Here is a 25,440-nt window from a genome sequence, read left to right as displayed (position 1 = left end):
TAAAGTTCGAGCCTTAAGACTGGTGTGCACTATCATGGAGAGCAAAGGCTCAAACTGAAGTTCGAGCCTTAAGACCGGGGTGCACTAGCATGGAGAGCAAAGACTCAAACTTAAGTTTGAGCCTTAAGGCCGGGGTACACTAGCATGGAGAGCAAGGGCTCAAACTCAAGTTCGAGCCTTAAGGCCGGGGTGCACTAGCATGGAGAACGAAGGCTCAATCTGAAGTTCGAGCCTTAAGGCCGGGGTGCACTAGCATGGAGAGCAAAGGAACAAAGGCTCAAACTCAAGTTCGAGCCTTAACGCCGGGGTGCACTAGCATGGAGAGCAAAGGCTCAAACTCAAGTTCGAGCCTTAATGCCGGGGTGCACTAACATGGAGAGCAAAGGCTCAAACTCAAGTTCGAGCCTTAAGGCCGGGGTGCACTAACATGGAGAACAAAGACTCAATCTAGGTCGAGCCTTAAGGCCGGAATACACTAGCATGGAGAACGAAGGCTCAATCTGAAGTTCGAGCCTTTAGACTGGGGTGCACTAGCATGGAGAGCAAAGGCTCAAACTCAATTTCGAGCCTTAAGACCAGGGGGCACTAGCATGGAGAGCAAAGGCTCAAACTCAAGTTCGAGCCTTAAGGCCGGGGTGCACTAGCATGGAGAGCAAAGGCTCAAACTCCAGTTCGAGCCTTAAGGCCGAGGTGCACTAGCATGGAGAACGAAGGCTCAATCTGAAGTTCGAGCCTTAAGGGCGGGGTGCACTAGCATGGAGAGCAAAGGAGCAAAGGCTCAGACTCAAGTTCGAGCCTTAACGCCAGGGTGCACTAGCATGGAAAGCAAAGGCTCAAGCTCAAGTTCGAGCCTTAAGGCCGGGGTGCACTAACATGGAGAGCAAAGGCTCAAACTCAAGTTCGAGCCTTAAGGCCGGGGTGCACTAACATGGAGAACAAAGACTCAATCTAGGTCGAGCCTTAAGGCCGGGGTACACTAGCATGGAGAACGAAGGCTCAATCTGAAGTTCGAGCCTTAAGACTGGGGTGCACTAGCATGGAGAGCAAAAGCTCAAACTCAATTTTGAGCCTTAAGACCGGGGTGCACTATCATGGAGATCAAAGGCTCAAACTCAAGTTCGAGCCTTAAGGCCGAGGTGCACTAGCATGGAGAGCAAAGGCTCAAACTCAAGTTCGAGCCTTAAGGCCGGGTGCACTAGCATGGAGAGCAAAGGCTCAAACTCAAGTTCGAGCCTTAAGGCCGGGGTGCACTAGCATGGAGAGCAAAGGAGCAAAGGCTCAAACTCAAGTTCGAGCCTTAACGCCGGGGTGCACTATCATGGAGATCAAAGGCTCAAACTCAAGTTCGAGCCTTAAGGCCGAGGTGCACTAGCATGGAGAGCAAAGGCTCAAACTCAAGTTCGAGCCTTAAGGCCGGGTGCACTAGCATGGAGAGCAAAGGCTCAAACTCAAGTTCGAGCCTTAAGGCCGGGGTGCACTAGCATGGAGAGCAAAGGAGCAAAGGCTCAAACTCAAGTTCGAGCCTTAACGCCGGGGTGCACTAGCATGGAGAGCAAAGGTTCAAACTCAAGTTCGAGCCTTAAGGCGGGGGAGCACTAACATGGAGAGCAAAGGCTCAAACTCAAGTTCGAGCCTTAAGGCCGGGGTGAACTAACATGGAGAACAAAGACTCAATCTAGGTCGAGCCTTAAGGCCGGGGTACACTAGCATGGAGAACGAAGGCTCAATCTGAAGTTTGAGCCTTAAGACTGGGGTGCACTAGCATGGAGAGCAAAGGCTCAAACTCAATTTCGAGCCTTAAGGCCGGGGTGCACTAGCATGGAGAGCAAAGGCTCAAACTCAAGTTTGAGCCTTAAGGCCGGGGTGCACTAGCATGGAGAGCAAAGGCTCAAACTCAAGTTCGAGCCTTAAGGCCGGGGTGCACTAGCATGGAGAGCAAAGGAGCAAAGGCTCAAACTCAAGTTCGAGCCTTAAGACCAGGGTGCACTAGCATGGAGAGCAAAGGCTCAAACTTAAGTTCCAGCCTTAAGGCCGGGGTGCACTAACATGGAGAGCAAAGGCTCAAACTCAAGTTCGAGCCTTAAGGTCGGGGTGCACTAGCATGGAGAGCAAAGGCTCAAACTCAAGTTCGAGCCTTAAGGCCGAGGTACACTAGCATGGAGAACGAAGGCTGAATCTGAAGTTCGAGCCTTATAACTGGGGTGCACTAGCATGGAGAGCAAAGGCTCAAACTCAATTTCGAGCCTTAAGACCGGGGTGCACTAGCATGGAGAGCAAAGGCTCAATCTCAAGTTCGAGCCTGAAGGCCGGGGTGCACTAGCATGGAGAGCAAAGGCTCAAACTCAAGTTCGAGCCTTAAGGCCGGGGTGCACTAGCATGGAGAGCAAAGGCTCAAACTCAAGTTCAAGCCTTAAGGCCGGGGTGCACTAGCATGGAGAATGAAGGCTCAATCTGAAGTTTGAGCCTTAAGGCCAGGGTGCACTAGCATGGAGAGCAAAGGAGCAAAGGCTCAAACTCAAGTTCGAGCCTTAACGCCGGGGTGCACTAGCATGGAGAGCAAAGGCTCAAACTCAAGTTCGAGCCTTAAGATCGGGGTGCACTAACATGGAGAACAAAGACTCGCGAGCCTTAAGACCGGGCTACACTAGCATGGAGAACGAAGGCTCAATCTGAAGTTCAAACCTTAAGGCCGAGATGCACTAGCATGGAGTGCAAACAATCTACGACGAGCAACGATTGATAAATGGCACACTTAGCGTGCAATCAAGTAAGCGTTTATATTGATATAGACAATCAATTAAAGAAGGACTTACTTGTTGCGTAAAGTATTCAATTAGATAAGGGAACACACGAAATGTAGATAGGCGCACGAAAGTCTCCAATGTCGCACAGACGTGATGGATGCTTGAAGTCTCCGATGGCGTGTGGGCGTGATGGTTTTGTAGGAAATAGAGGTCAAAACCAATGCAGGGCTGAGCGAGTACTTCACAGACAGGAAACACAAATGATTACGCGAGCGCTGAGCGGAAGGGAATTTGAAATCCAAATTTGAATTTGGTGAAAATTTGAAATTCAAATTTCAAATGGAGAGGGTCGAAATTGTGGCACGAGCGCCGAGCAGGGGAAAATTTGAAATTCAAATTTGAATTTGGTGGAACAAATGGAGAGGGGGGAAATTTGAAATTCAAATTTCAAATGGGGGGGCGGGGCGCTGTCGTGCCATGGCACGTCTATGGTGTGAAACCATGCATATGAGGCCATTAAATGCAAATCCAGATGCATGGGATTAAGTGCCATGACTTGAGTCATTATATGATGCCTAAGTACATATGTTCATATTGTAAATGAGGTTCAATAAGACGAGCTGAGACTGAGCCAGGTCTCAAAGCCTGTGTACATAATGGGTGTAGTAGGAGTTTTAACACTTGGATAGTGTGATGTTTCTTTTATTGGAGGAAAAAGGCAATCTTTTGCTGTGCTGATGCATGCTTGAAGGCCAGGCAAACAGTGGAGAAATGTGTGAGTTTTTGTGAAGTGCACAGGCTGATAAGGAGCCATTTTGGAGGGCACATAGCAGGAGCTGGGAGTGCCTGATGGGTATGTGATGAACTGAAGAGTTGTGGTCAGACATGCTATGAACAACTTCCTAGGAGGAAATTTTTGCAGAGGAGCTACAATTTGAGATCTTTTTAGCACCCAAGGTGGGTACTTTTTATCCGAAATAGCTACAGATGATAGATGACTAGTTTGAAGCGGCTTTTGTATGAACACCATATTAGTGAATTTGGGAATTTCCCAATTCCCATTTTTGAATACTTAAAAAAGGGGACATGGATAACATGTTTGTAAGTTTCTCAAAACCCTATCATATGACCTATCGTTGGAAAGCGCTTGAAAAATGAAATCTAAAGAGCTATAAAGCGCTCATTTTGGATTAGTGATGTTCAAGTTATGGTTAATCCAAACTTTTGACCACGTGTCCCAAACTTGTGAAAAATTCCCATATTCCCCAATATGGTGTTTATGTTCATGATGAGCATATTGTGGTGAGATCTAGGTATCTGGACATAGGTGGTCATCATGGACTTGGCATACTCCTTCTGTTCAAAGAGAAACTGGCCATATCCTTTATGAATATCACCTTCCTTATTAGCTGTAAGAGCAGCATTCTCTGGTGGCAGAACTTGCATTGTACGATCAGATAATGCAATCACTTGTGGACCACTAGCTACAACGTGGATACCCATAGGTAGCAGCAGCATCTCTCTCAAAGGGATCATTTGTACTAAGGAGTATGGAGGCTGTAGATACCTAACCTCAATGAAGCGGGATAGCCAAGCAAGGGCATATGGTGAGTTGATAACAATAAGGCTTGATACTTTAGACCATATGATTCCACCTAAATGTGTTAATTTGCCACGACCACAAGGAAACAACTTGATTGAGAGGCCAGTTGTATAGTACACAAGGCGGCAGCTTACGTGGCAATAACACGAAGGGAATATCCGAGTTTAAAGCTGGAAAAAAGGAGATTCAAGTGTATTTGAATTTTGGGAAATACAAAATATTAGTTGCAAAAGGTGAAGGGTGGCCCGATTCTCTTGCGGGGAAAGGAATGAGAAATGGGAGAAAAACCAAAAAATGATATACTGTAGGGGGAGATATGCAGAAAGGGAAAAGAAGAAAAATCAGAGTTTGATTATTACAGAGTACCTTGTTTTGTGAAGACAATTTCTGTTCAAGCCTTGTAGGAGTTCGAATTACAGAGGAAATTAAGCAGCATCTAGTGATACGCTTCCTGAAACTTTCGAAAAATGAAGGGGACTGCTGCCGAATTCATGCGAAGGACGACTGGCTGGACTCTCTGGTGATATGGCCCTTGTGAGTAGAGAGGTGGTGGTCTACGTGAGTGGAGCGATGGTGGTCGTCTACAAGCGCATACCAAAAGCATGGTGAGATACCAGTGGCTGACCGGTCAAGGAGGAAACAGAGGCTATGTGGTTGTGTTGTTTTTGTGTGTGAGTGAAGCGCGGGGGCGGGAGAATTCTGCAGTCCACGTACAGTTTTCGCCATCTTTTTTTTATATGGAAGGGCAACGTTTTGGAGCCAAATGCCAAACTAGACCTTGAGCAGGTATTCATGAAATCAAGAGATACCTTGAAATGATGGAGTTGGGAATATATTAAAAATGTGATGTGAATGGTCACATGTATATGAAAATCATTTGTAGATTGTGATATGCCTACATGTGATTGGTTTGAGGCATTTGGAAAAAGAGTCAGAAGATCTATGCTTGATCTGTCCTTGCTCTTGACACACAATTTATGTGCAAACATCAAGCTGAATGTGGGAATAAATTGAAGTGAATTGGCACATGTACATGTCAACAACAATGGTGATGTCTTATGCTCCTTGAAGAGCTATCTGTTTTGTTTCCTTGCTGGGATTTTTGAAGCTAATCTCACAGCTAGAAGTCTCGCACTTTCCCAGTGACATCGTCCACGTCACGACAGCTTTGGTAAACCCGACGTGAAACTGCTGGGGTGAGAGTGTGGTGAAATACACAGGGAAGCTATGGCTGAGAATCCTGAGGGTCAGGGGGTTCATTTTGACCCCGAAGTTATGCAAATGTTTCAGATGTTTACTATGTATATGCAACAGCAGCAAGCTGCTAAGAGGGGACAAATTTCCACGACCAAAGCACTGCAGTCAATTGTGAAAAAGGTGGATCAATTTGATGGTAAGGACATCACAAAGTACCTGCGCAATTACACAAAGAAAATGGAGCTAAACAGGGTGACTGAGGAGGATATGGTTCGAAGCTTTGAGCTGGTATGTGTTCCTGAAATAAGAGAGCGCATAAGAGGATTACAGACAGCACATGGTGGTAGAAATTGGGAGGAGTTCAAGCTTGCTTTAAAGGATGAATATTTCATGGAGGACTCTGAGCGGGTGACCAAACGAACTTTCTTGGAATGGGTCACAAAACCCAAAATGGGAATTTCTGCCACAGAGCTGCTAAGAGAGTTTGAGAAGCGCTATGCCCAGCTGTCAAGGATTGAGCGCACAACCTTGGACAGGGAAAAAACAGAGCTCTTCTTACAAGCAGCTGGGAAAGATCTCCAAGAAAAACTGGAAATTCTCCTTGAGGATAAGGATACAGAGTAGGGGCTAAAGAATGATTGGAATGATGTTGAGGATGCGGTCACCATGCTAGCAAAGCGGCAGCGAAGGAGGGATAAAATGATGATGAGCTCGGCAACTCCTATAACTGCTGTTACCCCTGAGAATCTACCAAAACCAGCTGCTGCAATCCCAAAGGTAGAAGGGCCGATGGAAGAGCTTATTAAGGGCATGCGAGACCTAAAATTGAAGATGTCCAGAATTGAAGAAAAAGGGCTACCATTAGGGCAGGCTTCTATGCAAAGGCCTCAAAGCAAAGAAGGGTTTACATTCAGATGTATATGGTGTGATGACCCAGAACATGCAAAGAAAGACTGTGCTAGCTATAAAGAAGCCCTCAGAAATCCATCTTACAGAGACTGGTCTTCCATCAAGCACAAACTTTGGGAAAGGAGGGATGAAAAAGCTGGTTGAGGATATGGCTGCTAGCCATGCCATCTCTATGGTTGAGGTAGCAACCTATGGGTTAAAGGCTGGCCAATCAAAGCAGGAATCTGAGAATGATGAAGATTATGAAAATGAAGATTTTTGGCCATCAACAATGGAACTAATTGCGTCAAAGAAGGTGTCTAAGCAGGCTTTGCATGAGGCAGGTGACTGTATACGTCTTCAGACTGGCTGGGAAGAGCCTATGGATTCTTTATCTGTTCATGTCTACATTGCAAAATGCCAGAATAATGAGGCACAGGTAGAGGAAAAGCGTAAGAGGGAAAATGAGGAAGGAGGGCCATCAAAAAGGGTCACTCGTGGTAGTGAAAAGAAGGATCCTGGGCCATCACATATGCCTCCACCGCATAGCAGACCTCCACAGGAAGTATCAATGGAAGAAGTGCCAGCAAAAATGAAGCATGAGAAGGAGAAGGGTAAAGGGAAAAGTCCACTCTACAAGCTTTAATTTGATATTGAAGCCGCAACAGATCTCAAAAAGGTGCTTGAAGAGAGGATTTTAAACAGCAGGGTGGAATTTACACTAGGGGATTGCAAAGAAAGAATTCCATGATGAGATAATTGATATTATACGAAGGAAAAGGCAGTCCATAATTGAATCTATTCTATCACAAGGGGAGGCAAGAACTTCCAAGACTCATGGAGTACAGGTACAGCAAAAGGAAGAGAGAGAAAATGTGGTGGAATGTAATCACTCTGCTGAAGGGGAACGACAAGTGTGCTTTGTGGAAGAGGATGATGAAAAAGAAGTTCTTACAAAGAGTCATTACTCGAGGAGCCATTGGGCAAGGGCAACCACTGAAACCCTTGTCAAGATAGGTGACTTAGAAGAGCCATATGTCGCTCTAATTGATCATGGGTCTGAAATAAATCTTATGGCTAAAAATCTCTACAACAAATGTAAGTGGCCAATGGATGTAGATCATGGGTGGATGATTAAAGCAGCTAATAACTCATCTAGAGAGCTCTATGCAGCTTGTCCAAATGTAAGGGTAACTATAGGGGATGTGAAAGATGATCAAAACTTCTTTGTTCAGGAGATGTCATCGTATCCCCTCATCCTTGGGCAACCCTACATTACAGCTGTGAGGATGGAAACAAAGGTTTTGGATGATGGCTCGGCATATGCAAGAATAAGGAGTAAAGATGGTAAGAAAGTTGTTCAGTTCTTGACAGTTTGCATTAACCATGAAAGGAACCGTGAGTCTCTTCGAGCACAGTCACTCCCAAAGATAAACAGAGAAAAAAAAAAGATTTGATAGAAGACACAGACTCCGGCCAAAACCTATTGAAGAAGGTGATTGGGTCCTAATGTATGATAGTAGCCTTGACAACCAGTTCACTGTTCAAAGAAAGTTTGCAAAAAGATGGTTTGGCCCTTACATTGTCAAACATGTGCATGGAAATGCCACGTATACCCTGTGTGAGCTTGATGGAACAGAGATAAAGAATCTTGTAGCAGGCAAAAGAATCAAGATGTTTAAAAGAAGGCATGACAGTGATCCTTTTGATTCACAGGAGACTCAGGATGAGAGGCTTGATAGTGATAGTATGGATATGGCTGAAGAGGAAGAGGAAGATTTCCCTGATAATGTAGAAGATGAAGATGACATCGTGGATCTTGATGATGATTTGGCACATACCAGAGGATGTGCAGGTTTAGAGGGGATGGATGTCGTGCCATGGCACGTCTATGGTGTGAAACCATGCATATGAGGCCATTAAATGCAAATCCAGATGCATGGGATTAAGTGCCATGACTTGAGTCATTATATGATGCCTACGTACATATGTTCATATCGTAAATGAGGTTCAATAAGACGAGCTGAGGGTCTCAAAGCCTGTGTACATAATGGGTGTAGTAGGAGTTTTAACACTTGGATAGTGTGATGTTTTTTTTAGTGGAGGAAAAAGGCAATCTTTTGCTGTGCTGATGCATGCTTGAAGGCCAGGCAAACAGTGGAGAAATGTGTGAGTTTTTGTGAAGTGCAGAGGCTGATAAGGAGCCATTTTGGAGGGCAGATAGCAGGAGCTGGGAGTGCCTGATGGGGTATGTGATGAACTGAAGAATTGTGGTCAGACATGCTATGAACAACTTCCTAGAAGGAAATTTTTGCAGAGGAGCTACAGTTTGAGATCTTTTTAGCACCCAAGGTGGGTACTTTTTATCCGGAATAGCTACAGATGATAGATGGCTAGTTTGAAGCGGCTTTTGTATGTTCATGATGAGCATACTGTGGTGAGATCTAGGTGTTTGGACATAGGTGGTCATCATGGACTTGGCATACTCCTTCTGTTCGAAGAGAAACTGGCCATATCCTTTATGAATATCACCTTCCTTATTAGCTCTAAGAGCAGCATTCTCTGGTGGCAGAACTTGCATTGTATGATCAGATAATGCAATCACTTGTGGACCACTAGCTACAACGTGGATACCCATAGGTAGCAGCAGCATCTCTCTCAAAGGGATCATTTGTACTAAGGAGTATGGAGGCTGTAGATACCTAACCTCAATGAAGCGCGATAGCCAAGCAAGGGCATATGGTGAGTTGATAACAATAAGGCTTGATACTTTAGACCATATGATTCCACCTAAATGTGTTACTTTGCCACAACCACAAGGAAACAACTTGATTGAGAGGCCAGTTGCAGTACACAAGGCGGCAGCTTACGTGGCAATAACACGAAGGGAATATCCGAGTTTAAAGCAGGAAAAAAGGAGGCGCAAGTGTATTTGAATTTTGGGAAATACGAAATATTAGCTGCAAAAGGCGAAGGGTGGCCCGATTCTCTTGCGGGGAAAGGAATGAGAAATGGGAGAAAAACCAGAAAACGATATACTGTAGGGGGAGATATGCAGAAAGGGAAAAGAAGAAAAACCAGAGTTTGATTATTGCAGAGTACCTTGTTTTGTGAAGACAATTTCTGTTCAAGCCTTGTAGGAGTTCGAATTATAGAGGAAATTAAGCAGCATCTAGTGATCCGCTTCCTGAAACTTTCGAAAAATGAAGGGGACTGCTGCCAAATTCATGCGAAGGACGACTGGCTGGACTCTCTGGTGATATGGCCCTTGTGAGTAGAGAGGTGGTGGTCTACGTGAGTGGAGCGATGGTGGTCGTCTACAAGCGCATACCAAAAGCATGGTGAGATACCAGTGGACCGATCAGTGAGGAAATGGTGAGATACCCATAGGTGATATACCCATAGGTAGCAGCAGCATCTCTCTCAAAGGGATCATTTGTACTAAGGAGTATGGAGGCTGTAGATACCTAACCTCAATGAAGCGCGATAGCCAAGCAAGGGCATACGGTGAGTTGATAACAATAAGGCTTGATACTTTAGACCATATGATTCCACCTAAATGTGTTAATTTGCCACGACCACAAGGAAACAACTTGATTGAGAGGCCAGTTGTGCAGTACACAAGGCGGCAGCTTACGTGGCAATAACACGAAGGGAATATCCGAGTTTAAAGCTGGAAAAAAGGAGATTCAAGTGTATTTGAATTTTGGGAAATACAAAATATTAGCTGCAAAAGGTGAAGGGTGGCCCGATTCTCTTGCGGGGAAAGGAATGAGAAATGGGAGAAAAACCAAAAAATGATATACTGTAGGGGGAGATATGCAGAAAGGGAAAAGAAGAAAAATCAGAGTTTGATTATTACAGAGTACCTTGTTTTGTGAAGACAATTTCTGTTCAAGCCTTGTAGGAGTTCGAATTACAGAGGAAATTAAGCAGCATCTAGTGATACGCTTCCTGAAACTTTCGAAAAATGAAGGGGACTGCTGCCGAATTCATGCGAAGGACGACTGGCTGGACTCTCTGGTGATATGGCCCTTGTGAGTAGAGAGGTGGTGGTCTACGTGAGTGGAGCGATGGTGGTCGTCTACAAGCGCATACCAAAAGCATGGTGAGATACCAGTGGCTGACCGGTCAAGGAGGAAACAGAGGCTACGTGGTTGTGTTGTTTTTGTGTGTGAGTGAAGCGCGGGGGCGGGAGAATTCTGCAGTCCACGTACAGTTTTCGCCATCTTTTTTTTATATGGAAGGGCAACGTTTTGGAGCCAAATGCCAAACTAGACCTTGAGTAGGTATTCATGAAATCAAGAGATACCTTGAAATGATGGAGTTGGGAATATATGAAAAATGTGATGTGAATGGTCACATGTATATGAAAATCATTTGTAGATTGTGATATGCCTACATGTGATTGGTTTGAGGCATTTGGAAAAAGAGTCAAAAGATCTATGCTTGATCTGTCCTTGCTCTTGACACACAATTTATGTGCAAACATCAAGCTGAATGTGGGAATAAATTGAAGTGAATTGGCACATGTACATGTCAACAACAATGGTGATGTCTTATGCTCCTTGAAGAGCTATCTGTTTTGTTTCCTTGCTGGGATTTTGGAAGCTACTCTCACAGCTAGAAGTCTCGCACTTTCCCAGCGACATCGTCCACGTCACGACAGCGCTGGTGATGACGAGAGGAAGGGGGGGCGGTTTGCGAGAGGGGGGGTGGCATGGCGATCTGGAAGGGAGGGGGGCTGGCATGGGAGACGAGAGGGAGAGGGGGAAATTGGAAATTCAAATTTCAAAAAGGGAAAATTTGAAATTCAAATGGGGGGAGAGGGGCGCTGGTGATGGCGAGGGGGAAATTTGAAATTCAAATTTCAAATGGGGGTCTGGCGAGAGGGAGAGGGGGGGCTGGCGAGTCTGCGAGAGGCAAGGGGGTTGGCGATGGCGTGGAGACGAGAGGGGGGGTGGGCGTGGCTGCGAGAGGGAGAGGGGGGGTCTGGGCGTGGAGATGGCAATGGTGATGGCGTGGAGACGAGGGGGGGTCTGCGCGTGGCTGCGAGAGGTAGAGGGGGGTGGGCGTGGGTGCGAGAGACGAGGGGGGGTCTGGGCGTGGCTACGAGAGGCAGAGGGGGGGTGGGCATGGCTACGAGAGAGAGAGGGGGGGTCTGGGCATGGAGATGGCAATGGCGATGGCATGGAGATGAGGGGGGGTCTGGGCGTGGCTGCGAGAGGCAGAAGGGGGGGTGGGCGTGGCTGCGAGAGGGAGAGGGGGGGTCTGGGTGTGGAGATGGCAATGGCGATGGCGTGGAGACGAGGGGGGGTCTGGGCGTGGCTGCGAGAGGCAGAGGGGGGGTGGGCGTGGGTGCGAGAGACGAGGGGGGGTCTGGGCGTGGCTGCGAGAGGCAGAGGGGGGGTGGGCGTGGCTGCGAGAGGGAGAGGGGGGGTCTGGGCGTGGAGATGGCAATGGCGATGGCGTGGAGACGAGGGGGGGTCTGGGCGTGGCTGCGAGAGGCAGAGGGGTGTGGGCATGGCTGCGAGAGGGAGAGGGGGGGTCTGGGCGTGGAGATGGCAATGGCGATGGGGTGGAGATGAGGGGGGGTCTGGGCGTGGCTGCGAGAGGCAGAGGGGGGGTGGGCATGGGTGCGAGAGACGAGGGGGTGTGGGCGTGGCTGCGAGAGGCAGAGGGGGGGTGGGCGTGGCTGCGAGAGGCAGAGGGGGGGTCTGGGCGTGGAGATAGCAATGGCGATGGCGTGGAGACGAGGGGGTCTAGGCGTGGCTGTGAGAGGCAGAGGGGGGGGTGGGCGATGGCATGGATGCGAGAGGGAGGGCTGGCGATGGTCTGAATTGATAGGCATAGGCTCCGATCAATTGCGATGGTCTGAATTGATAGGGGGGCTAGCGATGGCATGGATGCGAGAGGGAGGGCTGGCGATGGTCTGAATTGATAGGCATAGGCTCCGATCAATTGCGATGGTCTAAATTGATAGGCATAGGCTCCGATCAATTGCTTCTTGGTCTGAATTAGGCTCCGATAAATCGATACTTCTTGTCCTTTGACATTCAACAGGGGCGCAGGCTTTGTCATGCAGAAAGGAATTTCGATTTCGATTTCATTCCCCAAGCCGAAGCCCAAGCCCAAGCCCAAGCCCAAGCCCAGGCCCAGGCCCAGGCCCCAGGTCTTTTGATTATAGTTAGTTTCACTTTTGTCTATATACCCTTCTTCACTTGTTCTCTAGGATTATTCTAGCTTCCCTTCTATTCCTACTTGCTTGTGTAATAGACAAGGCTCAAACTCAAGTTTGAGCCTTGAGCTTGAGCTTGAGATTTCTTCTTCTCTTCCCTCTTTCCCCATACACCCAAATATACTTTCTAGCTTCCCTCTCTATTCCTACTTGCTTGTGTAATAGACAAGGCTCAAACTCAAGTTTGAGCCTTGAGCTTGAGCTTGAGATTTCTTCTTTTCTTCCCTTTTTCCCCATACACCCAAATATACTTTCTAGCTTCCCTCTCTATTCCTACTTGCTTGTGTAATAGACAAGGCTCAAACTCAAGTTTGATCCTTGAGCTTGAGCTTGAGATTTCTTCTTTTCTTCCCTCTTTCCCCATACACCCAAATATACTTTTAGCTTCCTACAACTTTACTTTCAGCTTCCTAGAAGCAAACTAGCATCCGTGGGTGAGGCTCAAACTTTTGTTGGAGGTGAGATTCAAACTTTGGTTAGAGCCTAAACTCATGTTGAGATTGAATTACATTTATAGTTCTGTGTACTACCGTAAAAACATCGCTTTAATCTTTCTTATTGAGATCTTGATTTTCTCAGAGATTGGAGGGTCTAAAACAAGGTGCTTCAGTGTTTCTCATTGATGGTTCTGCAAAGGAAGGCACGCGGGGTTATTCATTCCATTGATGCATCTCAAACATGACATTGTAGTTTTCAATTCATTGGTGAGACATGTGCAACAATACATGTTCAACAAAGCTTTGATGACACATTTTTTCATTCCATTTGCCAATGGATGCAAGAACAATGTCTCAAGCAGTTGGAAGTATCATCAAATGGCCATTGGTCAACCTTGTTATGGACAAAGACATTACTAATACCAAAGAGGATAATTTTGCAGAACTTCTTGTTGATCAAGAAGATCACTTTATAGATAGGGAGAGCTGAAAAGAGAAAAGTGTCATCCTCTAGGATGACAACAGATCTACAAAACTTGGCAATGGAGTAGATATTGCTGGTCCACCCATACGAGGCTATAAATTATAGAGAACTAGGGGAGAGTAGCTTGGGTGTCATTATAGAAGGATCTTTGTATCCCAGTTCAACTTGTGTTTCAGGTCTGAATTTGGTTAGTTTGCCGATCAGGCAACTCACATTTGAGAATGGTGAACCATTAGTGAAGGACACAGAATCTTCTTCTATTGATGAGGATATTCAAGATCACTTCATGCAAAAAAATATTGACAGCCTAAACAATTCAAGTGATGAAAAAGAGGATGATGATGTAGAGAGCAACGATGGCGATAGTTCTGATGAGACAGACACCATGATGCCATGATCACTGACTATGATATCATTGAAGGGACAAATAAGAAAAGTAGCTATGTCCATAGGGTAAGGGTAATGAAAAATTACGATAAAACCCATGGAGCTAGCAAAAAATGTGATGTTGCAAACATTCACAACGTCGCAACCATTGATTGTTGCGAGAAGCGATGTTGTCAATTTGGAGATAGATCCAAAATCATGCAAGCTAGGGTACACTTTTGGGGACCAAAGCTATAGTACATGATACACATTTGTACGAGATTGCATGGGCATGGCCTATATACAAGGTCAAGATGACGAGTGCTTTGAGTTCACATTTGATGGGAACAAGGTTTGTAGTAAAGCATGGTATGTAATGTATGGCATTGGTAAGTCAACGTTCTATAGGCTCAGAAAAAGTTCTTGAATGGTGCATGTAATGTCAGTCATGGCAACAGTGGGATAATACGGAAGGGCATGACACATGTTGAGATGGTAAAATCAATCATACAGGGCTTCATAGATAATAATGCCGATCAAATGCCACATAGGTCAAGGACAACTATGCATGGAGCCCGCGAGACCCAATGTGTTCTACCAGCAATGTACAAACAGGTGGACATATTGCGTGAAGTGAATGACACACGTCTCATTCGAATACCGGCCACTGTCACAACCATCATTCTCTCAAGATTGTGGAACAGAGAGTTCAAGACAGTTAGTTTATCAAAAACCAGCACCTTCTCAAAATGCGACATTTGTATGGCAATCAAGGTCAAGTTGGAATCAACAAAAAATCAAGAGGAGTGTGCTAGATACATGGCACAAAGAAGGGCACACATGTTGCAGCAAATGAGTTGTAGAAATCTATACTATGCTTGGAGGAGCTCTTCCGAAGTGAACCCAAATAGGTATTTGTGTATTATACATGATAAGATGGACCAGAGCAAGACTGCCATACCACAAATTAAACCAGTTCCTAAATCTCTCAATGGGGTTGAGAGGCTTCCAGTATCCTTAAGAGGAATGCTCACTCATGGTGGACATGGACAAACAGCTTATGGTCACTTTGCCTTGGGGTTATGGCCAAGTGATCCCAACTTCACAATTTCATCTCTCTCAAAATGTTTAAGAAACTTAGAAAGAGGAGAGCAACACATGTATGGTGACTTGAGCTCACAAAACTCAGATGCAGAACCACGAACAGATCTTTTGTATTGTGTTTTGTCTACTATGGCCCTGTATTAGCATATGGAAGTGCTAAAGGAGAGAAACGCATATTGTAAGCAGAGCATTGAGGATGCACATGCAGAGACACATGTAGAAACAAATGTGGATACAGAGGAAAATTGTTCTTCACATATGCAGTCAGTCTTTCATATGGAAGTGCTAAAGGAGAGAAACACATATTGCAAGCAGAGCATTGAGGATGCAGATGCAGAGACACATGTAGAAACAAATGTGGATACAGAGGGAAATTGTTCTTCACATATGCAGTCAGTCTTTCATATGGAAGTGCTAAAGGAGAGAAACGCATATTGCAAGTAGAGCATTAAGGATGCAGATGTAGAGACACATGTAGAAACAAATGTGGATACAGAGGGAAATTGTTCTTCACATATGCAGTCAGTCTTTCATATGGAAGTGCTAAAGGAGAGAAACGCATATTGCAAGCAGAGCATTAAGGATGCAGATGCAGAGACACATGTAGAAACAAATGTGGATACAGAGGGAAATTGTTCTTCACATATGCAGTCAGTCTTTCGTACTAACACACATGTGCAGGATAGGGGCAATGTCAATGCCTCAAGTTTAATGCCATCAAATTCAAGGACATTTTTCAAGAGATTGCCAAGGACGTTGTTGTTGCAACTTGACAATTGTGGTTCTGAAAATAAGAATCGTTATGTATTTGCCACCCTTTAAGTATGTTAAGGAAAATGAGAAGGTTGTGGAGGGCTTAAAAAACATGTCAATTGGTGGAAAGAGCACTTGCAAGAGAAAGGAGACCAAAGTGATTATGCTAAGTGGATCAATCCGGTCCTTGCCTATTGGGAGAATCTTATGCTAAACATGCAGACCCCTAGTGCAAGGGAAGACATTGGATTTCATGACTTTTGACCAAGGAGTGTATGCAAAAAAGCTGAGCCTCTTAACCTTCAAGTGGAGGATGATGTAGATGAAAGGTTTGATGTAAATGAGGACCATTATTGTGGTCCAATGCGCAACAGACCTGCTGAAGAGTTCAACCCAACTCTTGATGTGTCTAAAGGAGATTTTGTGCTTGTACAACCTTGTGATGCAAATTACCCAATATGGTTGGGAGTGACAACAAGTGATGTTGATCAAAACAACAACTTGATAAACTACCTACAAGTTCAGATACAATATTGGGCACCAATTTCAAAGAAGAAGAATGCAAGTGATGTGGAGGTTTATAAGGATTGCTGGGCAACTAGCTTCGTAATCTTTTAGCAATGTTATATGAAGCTACCAAACTCATAGTTCAATCATTATTCAGATTGTAAGGCTTTCTTAAGCTTTTAAATTTATGGTTCACCCATTGTTCAAGAATTTTGATTCAATACAGATGGTGATCTTTTTAATTCTATCACCCATTCTTTCTTACAACTTAAAGTTACATTGATCCTTTCTTTGTTAAAGTTTCTGTGTTTGATGGTCAACTGGAGGCTATGTGATATAAACAAACTTAATTCTCGGTGTGCATGTGTGTGTGTGTGTGCAGGCAAATTTACATCCCACCAACATTCATATATACTTGTTACAAATGTACAATAGTACATAACTCATATCGCATTATTCAAATGCTTGTTGAGAACATCCAATAATAAATCTTGCATATCGCACAGTAAACATTGTATTGGATCTAACAAAGAATTGTCCCAAAATTGTGCATATTTCCCAAAATTCCTAAATTTGAGTTATGAAGTGTGATGCTCGTGCATGTGCCATATCTGCAAACACAGATATAGCATCAGTAGATTTGTGACAGGTCAATCTAGTTCTTGATTGTATACGGATATTTCTTCTCTTAATGTGCTTTTGCTCTTTTTACTATTTTTTGTTTTTCTTTTCTTTTCTTTTTTGTGTATGAAGCTATATATATACATCCCCTTGAATTTGGCAATTACATGGTCAGGGGAGAAGTTTGGGGAGGAAGCAATAGAATGTCGAGCATGAGTACATGCTCCCCCTTTCCTTGGGTAGATCATATTTTTTGCAATGATGTTGCAGCCTCTTGGAACCAATTTGTCCAACGGGTCATAGGTGGTGATGTGGACAGATAGCGTTTTATGACCCTTGTGGCCATATCAAATTGCAGAGATGGTAGTGTACGCTCCCATGAACGAATGGAGGAAATGGTTTCCGATGATACTTTCACAAGGGAAGACATAGACTCATCGGTCTCTTGTTGGGTGTTGACAAGAGTAGGTGTAGAGCATGAAGAAACTTCTATAGCAACGTGTGCCTGGCATGAGGAGCTAGAAGCTTCATGTGGCTTCCCCCTTCCTGAGCTAGGTGGTATTGATCGATATTGTTTGGGAATCCAAACTAGCTCTGGAAGAAGTGGTGCGAAGCACTCTATTACTTTTCCCTTACCACGGTCTTGAATTGTCGTTGGGGTGGCAACATTTGGTTTACAAGGTTTTACAGGTGATGTAGAGGGATTCAGCTTATGTTTAGGGACCCAAATCTGGTCATTCCCTTCATAGTACCCTTGGGCTACTAATAATTTTTTAGGAATCCATCGTGATGTTACCTTGCCTTTTCTCGGGCGGGTAGCTGCTTTCCTTCTACGAGGCTTCTTGTCTGAACGAGATTGAGCAGGAGAGGTAGCTGTTTACGAAGCTTTTGGGACCCATTTGTATGTACTCTTTGTGGCATAGTAAGCGGAGCCTTGGTGCCTATTTCCACTCTTGGTGTTGAAGCGTTAGAGGGGTGGAAAACAATCAAAGATGGTTTTGCCACTTGACTTTGTGATTTTTCGTTTTCTAGCATTTTGTCCAGAGTTGATGACTTAGGTGCGGGATTTTGAGCGGTCAGACCGAGAGCGGGTTCTTGCGTTGTAACTCGCCTAGTTGCCCAATCAATATTGCACTTGGTGGCTAGCATCCATTTGCGTCCTAAGTTTACAGTCCCCTCCATGGTACCAGCAGGCATAACCAAAAAGCTTTGAATTACGGTCCCCTTGTCATAGGCAACCGGAGTGTGAAGAATTCCTGAGACAGGGGTTTTCTTCTTGTTGATTCCTTTAACTTGGATAGCACTCTTGGATAAAGGTGGTTTTCCAAGTTGACACCACACGCCATATGATAGAAAATTGTGTTGAGCTCCTGTATATCCAATAATGCATTATACAGCACCTCCCCGTAAGGACTTTGTAACTCAATTGGGTATCTTAGACGCGGGACAGATTCCAGTGAATCCTCCTCTGCCTCCTCGAAAAATGCTTGCGTAATCCCCAAGTTGGCTTCTCGTTGGCGCCTAGCACACTGTTGACGTTCTTTGGCTTCAATTCTTGCTTGTATCTTCTTAAGCTTAGCTTGTTCTTTAGCTACCTTCTTCTGATGGATTGCATGTAGCTCCTCTTGGCTCAGGGGGTCATAGTATCTTTTGAATTTACTCCCATTGAGGAATCCAATAGTTTCAACTCCGTCGAGAGTCTCCACTCGGATGGTATGTTACGGGGTAATTTCACATACTCTATACGGTCCCTTACCAGCATATTTGAGCTTCTTCTTTTTGTTATGCACTCCATACATCAGGACTTTATCCCCAACCTTGATGTCCTTATCTTTCAGGTGGCGATCAAACCATTTTTTCCTTCTATCCTTCTCCACAAGGGCATTGTACACAGCCAATTGTCTTTCTTCATTTAGCCGCTCAAGGATATACAGACGCTCTACTAAGGGATTACCATCCCAACCCTCTTGAGTAGCAACACGAAGACTAGGAATGACAAATTTCCACGGCATGACTGCTTCTTGGCCATATACCATTTTGAATGGTGTGCAATTAATAGCCACTTTGTACGCAGTACAATAGGCCCATAGAGCTATCGTCGTAAGCTTTAGATACCAATCCGTGCGATGAGCCTCAACAGTTTTTGTTAGAACAGATATTAAGGTCTTGTTGGTACTCTCGGCTTGGCCGTTCGCTTCCGGATAATACGGAGTAGATTTATAATGGGATATCATGAAACTTGTTGTGAGCTCCTTAATCACTTCATTTATAAAATGCGTACCATTATCGCTCACAAGTTTAAAAGGACAACCGAAGCATGTGATTATATTTTCAAAGAGGAACTTGGCTGTTGTCCTTGCATCTGCCTTACGTGTCGCTTTCGCTTCAGCCCATTTGGTCATATAGTCAGTGGGCCACAATAATATAGCAAGATTGTGTGTTGCGGGCTGCTGGGCTAATCGGACCTACAAAGTCTAAATCCCAAGATTGTGTGTTGCGGGCCGCTGGGCTAATCGGACCTACAAAGTCTAAATCCCACTCTTCAAATGGTTGGTTTACTTTAATTGGGTGTAGGGGCATCTGATCTTTCCGCTGGGGTTTCTTGTATCATTAGCATTCATCGCAACCCTTTACAAAAAGTGATGCATCTTGGAACATAGTCAATACACCCCACATGGTATTATTAAGTTACACCAATATATTTATAAAAATCTAATAGCCACTTACATGTTTACTTAATGATTACATAGCCATGCTTACATGTTTATTTAATGATTTTGCCTTGGAGCACATAAAGTATCCTCCAATTCATAGGTCAAGGGGAAGACCTGATTAGAGTCTTTTTTTAAGAAAGCTAATGATGGGGCACATGAAGACGATATATGCCTCCACTTACATACCCACTAGTAAATTTCCCTCTAACTACTAGATTAATACCTTCTCAACCCACTCCTAACTCTCTTGCCTCCACTAACATACCCAGTAGTAAATTTCCCTCTAACTACTAGATTAATACCTTTTCACCCCACTCCTAACTCTCTTGCCTCCACTAACATACCCTCTGGAAAATTACCCTCTAATTACTAGATTAAGACCTTTTCACCTCAATCCTAACTCTCTTGTCATCAACAATGTCACTAAAAAACAACATAGTAACATATTTTATTTTCCTCCTTATTTGGATTTTCCCACTAACCCTTGAGACCAAGAGGAGTAGGGTGTTGTGACGTAAAGGAGCTAGTGTATAGTCCTAACAATGGTAAGTCCATTATAGAATTCTCTCAACAGAAGCTCCTTAAGATATGATCCAGGATCCCACACAATCATTATACAAGCCTTGTCACAAACAAAATATGAAGAGATAATCCAAATAGCTTATTCTTTTGTTGAAGCCAAAGTTTAAGTGCAAAGAAATTTTGGAGATTACTAAATCCAATCTAGCAACAAGGATGTTTACCTTGAGGGGCCTACGCAAGACAGTCCTTTGTTGAAGCCAAACAGATGTGTTTTTCATAAATTTTGAGGTATGAAAATGTGTCATAAGCCTCTAACTAGTCGTATGTTTAGAACCATCCTTGGAATTACTCACCCACCTCACATACCTCCCATGGCATGACTCTTGCATGGAAAATGTATTGTGTACCTCCTTTAATTTATTGATCGCCTAAAAAACAACTATTAAAGGTAAAGAAGTTGAATATTTAAGGCAAATAAATTGAATATTTAAGGCAAATAAATTGACTTCTTTGCCTTATTGAGTTTAGTCCTTGCCCACTCATCACATACATCATTATACATTTTCTTGAAGTCAACATCCAAGATGTATACTTGTCCTTTGTAGGTGGATATTCACTTAAACTTGATTCAAAGCGCCTACGATAAATAATAATATCTTTCAATCTTAAGCCTCTTTACAACATCTTCCATTTCTACCTTCTTGTCAAGTGTTGTTTGGCCATCTTTAATTCTCCTTTAATTAAAATTTGTGTCCTAAGATTTTCTTAAGTATCATAAACAAATTACTCATTTCTAGACCCTCTAGACACTAGGATAAAGAGGTGCTCATAACTCCCACCTCGTCATCCTTTGTGGTCTTTCTTACTTTCCCTTTACTAGGTGACTTTGCTTTTTCATTGATTATCCCGAGAATGTCTCATTTTAGCCTTGACAGTTCACCACTACCACTGGCCATATACTATATGAGGTGCTCTTGATTCCAAAAGGATTAACATCATCCATACCCAATCCAAGTCTTAAATGTCTAGGCTCTTCCTAGAAGCTTGGCCACATTTCCTCGATGTGGATGTATGAATGTGGAAGTGTATGTATGGATATGAATGTGGATGTGGATGTGGATGTGTATGTATGGATGTGGATGTGGATGTATGAGCATTGCTCAAATTTTGAACCTACAAATTTTAAAATTTAATGCAAACCCATCTTTACAAATAAAAGAAAGAAGGCCAAGGTATTCTCTAGGCCTTTAAATGCGGTCCAAGGTATTCTCAATAATGGATTTCACTTGAAGAAGAGACCAAGGTATTCTCTAGGCCTTTAAATGCGGTCCAAGGTAGGGTTACAAATTCAAACGATGTGGTCCTACCACAAGTTGAAGAAACATGGGGTGAGTGCTGAAATTTCTAGCTCAGTTAGGTGTTGAAAATACGTTACGATTGAAAAAGAGAGTCGTCATAGAAAATAGCCCCATATTATTATATTACTTTACGGATAAATTGTGTAAAATAATATAGTATATTATTATATTATATTACGGAAATTCTTTCAAACGCAACACAATAGCTGCTCCGCCAAGAGGTGTATATATACCGCAACTGATCAACCGGCGATGGCAAACGCAGTTGTAGTAGAGTGTGAGTGAGCGAGAGAGAGAGAGAGAGCGTGAGTGTGAGTGTGTGTGTAAAAGAGAGATCACAGAGACACTAGTCTCGAGAGGGCACTAGTATACAGGAGAGGATGGCACACTACGCTGCTTCTGCTAGCTTGCAACTCTTGCTTCTTCAACCGTCTGGCAGGACGAGACTAGAGCTTCCTCAGTACCCAACATCCATGACGAGATTAGGCACGAGATCGTGTGCGGAGATGGCCGTGTTTAAGCAGCTGCTGAAGCGCCAGTGCGCTCCTTTGAACCTCCACAGTACATTACCTCGTACAACCAGGCGCGACGCAGTCCGCAGCTGCGTCTCAGCGCCGCCATTTAATGGGACGTTGCTGCCGCAGCAGTACAGAGAATGTAAGCGAGCTGTCGCTGTTTTTACGTGTAGAAAATTAGTTTGTTATTACAGTACTTATATAAGTGTGTCGAATACATTTGCTTGTCGTAATTGGCAGCAGCAGCTGCGCCCAGGCAGGACGAGGAAGCTGCAACCAAAGATCGATTGAGGGTGCTAACTACGTGGGCAAGCCCATTCGGCATGCGCGTGTTACTAGCGCTGCACGAAAAGGGGCTGGAATTCGAGTATGTGGAGGAGGTGCTGAGGAGCTTCAGCCCTGAGGTGATCACATCGAACCCCGTCCACAAGAAGATACCGGTCTTGATCCACAACGGCAAGGCCTTGGCCGAGTCTCGTATCATCGTAGAGTACATTGACGAGCAATGGCCAGCCTCCCATCCTGGTACGAGAGGCGATCTCATGCCGGCCTCAGCGTGGGATCGCGCGCAGGCTCGATTTTGGTCCGACTTTGTGGATACTCAGGTGAATGATCAATATTTTGGCTGGCTGCATGCATGTGCGATCAATATGATGTGTGCGAGTACGAGTATGAATATATTATATATATGTGTAGTGCTGCAGCAGCTGCTGCGTTGTGTAATTAAGGAATTAGTTGTGGTGGTACCGTGGCATCGCTGATCTGATCATAAATGCATGATGATGACACAGTTTTGCCCGGACGCCCACGACATCCTGGAGAGAAGCAGCGCATAGCAATCGACAAGACCATCCGGCACTTGTTTCACATAGAGGGTGCCCTGAAAATGGCCCATGATGCAGGAGCACGGGGGCAGGGGCATCTTTTCCACGGCGATCACATGGGCCTCATGGATATCACTTTCGTGGGTTTTCTGCAGTGGCTGAGGGTGTTGGAGGTGATCTCCACCTTCAAGATCCCTGGACCCAACAAGTGCCCATGCCTCCATGCAGCCGCTCGTGGAACGTGCCCGGGCAAGCCGTTGTCGCCGGGACTTCGAAGACTGGAACACCAACTACATGTAATTGTGTAATCAAATCCTCTTCTGAACCCTTTCTTTGAGCCTGATTGACACCTGAGCAATAACTTTAGAAAATAATGAGTTAAAAAAGCTCATTCATACTTTGAATAATAATATATGTGAGATTCCTTTGATCTTCAAAAGTTACCCATATACATCTGATGATTTCAAAACCGGACAAACTGCACAGTATTCAATCCATTGAGAGATGAAAGGATGGACATGATGTAATAGCCCTTTTATAATATAATATATTCTTTCCAAAAAAATAATACATGTGAGATTACATTTAATATATGTACATTATATGAAAGTGAGAAAGTTATCATAAAGTAATAATTAAAAGCCAAACACTCGCTTACACACATAAAAGAACTTAGTGAGTATAGAAGTAGTGATTTTTTGACAAAGCTTTTTTATACATGAATCAATTTCTTATGTGTGAAACATCAAGATGAGTTTAGAAGTAGTTAGTTTTCTTATGTTCAGAACGAACGTTTCAAAATGGCCAAAGACAACCATTGGGGACAAAAGAAGAGCGTCGTACTCACACAAATTTATTGACGCATGGCACGTGATGATTATTTATGATCAATAATGGCAGTGGTGTTTTACTTGCACATTATCACATGCGTTCAAGGGGTATCTGAATTTTTCATGAGTAAAATGAACCCTTTTTCTTTATGGACTTGTGATTTTTTTTGAATGTGATTAAAAAACCTCATATGTAACTGTATTTTTTTAAATTTACCTATTAAGTAACCCCTTCATTTGAACTCACATGGTATACTTACATATTTTTAGGTGAACCCCACAGGCCTTGATTGCACCCCAATCATTTGGAGTCCCGTGGTTGGATTAGTGGTTGTTGGTGAAGACTCTCTAAATCCTTTATAAGGAGATTCCTTGATTAGATGGTCAAATCTACATTTTACACAACTCAATCTTAGGTGTGTACTGACTTGAGTATTTTGTGAGTTTATTACATTGACTTTGTGAGGGCACTCAGCCACATGGTGAGGTCATTAGTAGTGATAGGATTGTAGATGTGGGGATCTCCTTATATAGCATTCCTTGGCCTTCCATTTCATTGTAGTCTGGAACATTGGCATTAGTGTTTTCCCTTGCATTTAAAAAAACTCAGGGGCTATCTCCCAAATGTCATTTAACTCCCCTATGCTTTGCCAACATTCTTGTGCATATTCTTTTTTATGGTAACTCTTGAATGATCATATATTTAATTGACATTATGTGAGGTTCTGGTGGTTGTGGTGGTAGGACAGGTGGCAGTATAGGCACTTTGGGTACTCTATACATTGTCCTTTCCTAGTTTTGCACATATGATAAATTTTTCCCTAGAGCATACCCTTGCCCAAGTTGTGTAGGTAAAGCTAAGTATTGTCGTATAGAAGGAAACTAAGGTACTTGAGATACATGTAGTTGTTTTTTCTGATGTGGGTACCTACACATACTTTTATCATGGTTCCCAAGTTACATACAATGCATGTAGTACATCAATGGGTGAGGCATCAATTGAGGACACTTAATTCTCGTGTGATTTTGTTGACATATTTAGCACCATACCAACTCTCATTGGGGATATAGATGTTGGTTCATGGGCATATCCCTCACGTCCTTTAGCTTTATCTTATCTTGAAGCACACTGATTAACTCATCTAAGGTCATCGTCTTTCCCAAGTTGTCATGCTTGTTTGGCTCACAAATGTGACATACCTATCATAGGTGAAAGATTTAGCATAATTAGGTTGTGGTAACCCAAGCATGTTATCCTCCAATTCGATGGCTAATTTGCAACAATCATCAGGCGATGTTGGCTTAGCCAACAATTAGCCATGCATCATTCACCCCATCCATTGGGCCTATGTTCATGTCACAACATAATACCTCATTATTATTATTATCATGTAAAGGATCAACTTCATAAATCTATGTTGTTGTTCATGTGCTCGGAGGGGGGGGAGTCACTCTATTAAACCCCTATGTAGCACGTGCATTCAAGGGGTATTAAAAAAACCCCTACTTTTACAGATTTTTTCATTTTATAAACAGCACTACTATAACACTTTTTACAATAAAAGTACCCCTTTGGTACCAAGATTTTCACCATTTCAGTTAAAATCCCATTATGTATGTAAATTTTCTATAATTCCACAAGAGAAAAAAAACCCTTCTATTGAACTCACGTGCTACCTTACATATTTATTAGTGACCCCCCCACCCCCCCGATAAAGTTCATGTCACAACATAA

General features: G+C 43.8%; 1 protein-coding gene across 2 annotated transcripts; it reads left to right on the top strand.

Annotated features, from left to right (window-relative positions):
- Window positions 1-21,753: 21,753 nt before the first annotated feature.
- On the top strand, window positions 21,754-23,044 carry LOC147621757 (glutathione S-transferase U7-like). Of its 2 annotated transcripts, none has more exons than XM_086823596.1 (3): window positions 21,754-22,193; window positions 22,292-22,656; window positions 22,843-23,044. In XM_086823596.1, exons 1-3 carry the CDS (start codon window positions 21,917-21,919, stop codon window positions 22,885-22,887), a joined length of 687 nt encoding a protein of 228 aa, XP_086679722.1. In that variant the 5' UTR covers window positions 21,754-21,916; the 3' UTR covers window positions 22,888-23,044. The 2 variants fall into 2 exon arrangements, 1 of the variants encoding a protein (XP_086679722.1); XR_015269711.1 differs by having other exon boundaries at window positions 21,759-22,193; window positions 22,298-22,656.
- The last annotated feature ends 2,396 nt before the right edge of the window (window positions 23,045-25,440 follow it).

This window comes from Cibotium barometz, chromosome 29, assembly GCF_041138505.1.
Source record: "Cibotium barometz isolate CiBa-2024 chromosome 29, ASM4113850v1, whole genome shotgun sequence".
Taxonomy (NCBI): Eukaryota; Viridiplantae; Streptophyta; class Polypodiopsida; order Cyatheales; family Cibotiaceae; genus Cibotium; species Cibotium barometz.
This window is presented reverse-complemented; position numbering and strand designations above follow the sequence as displayed.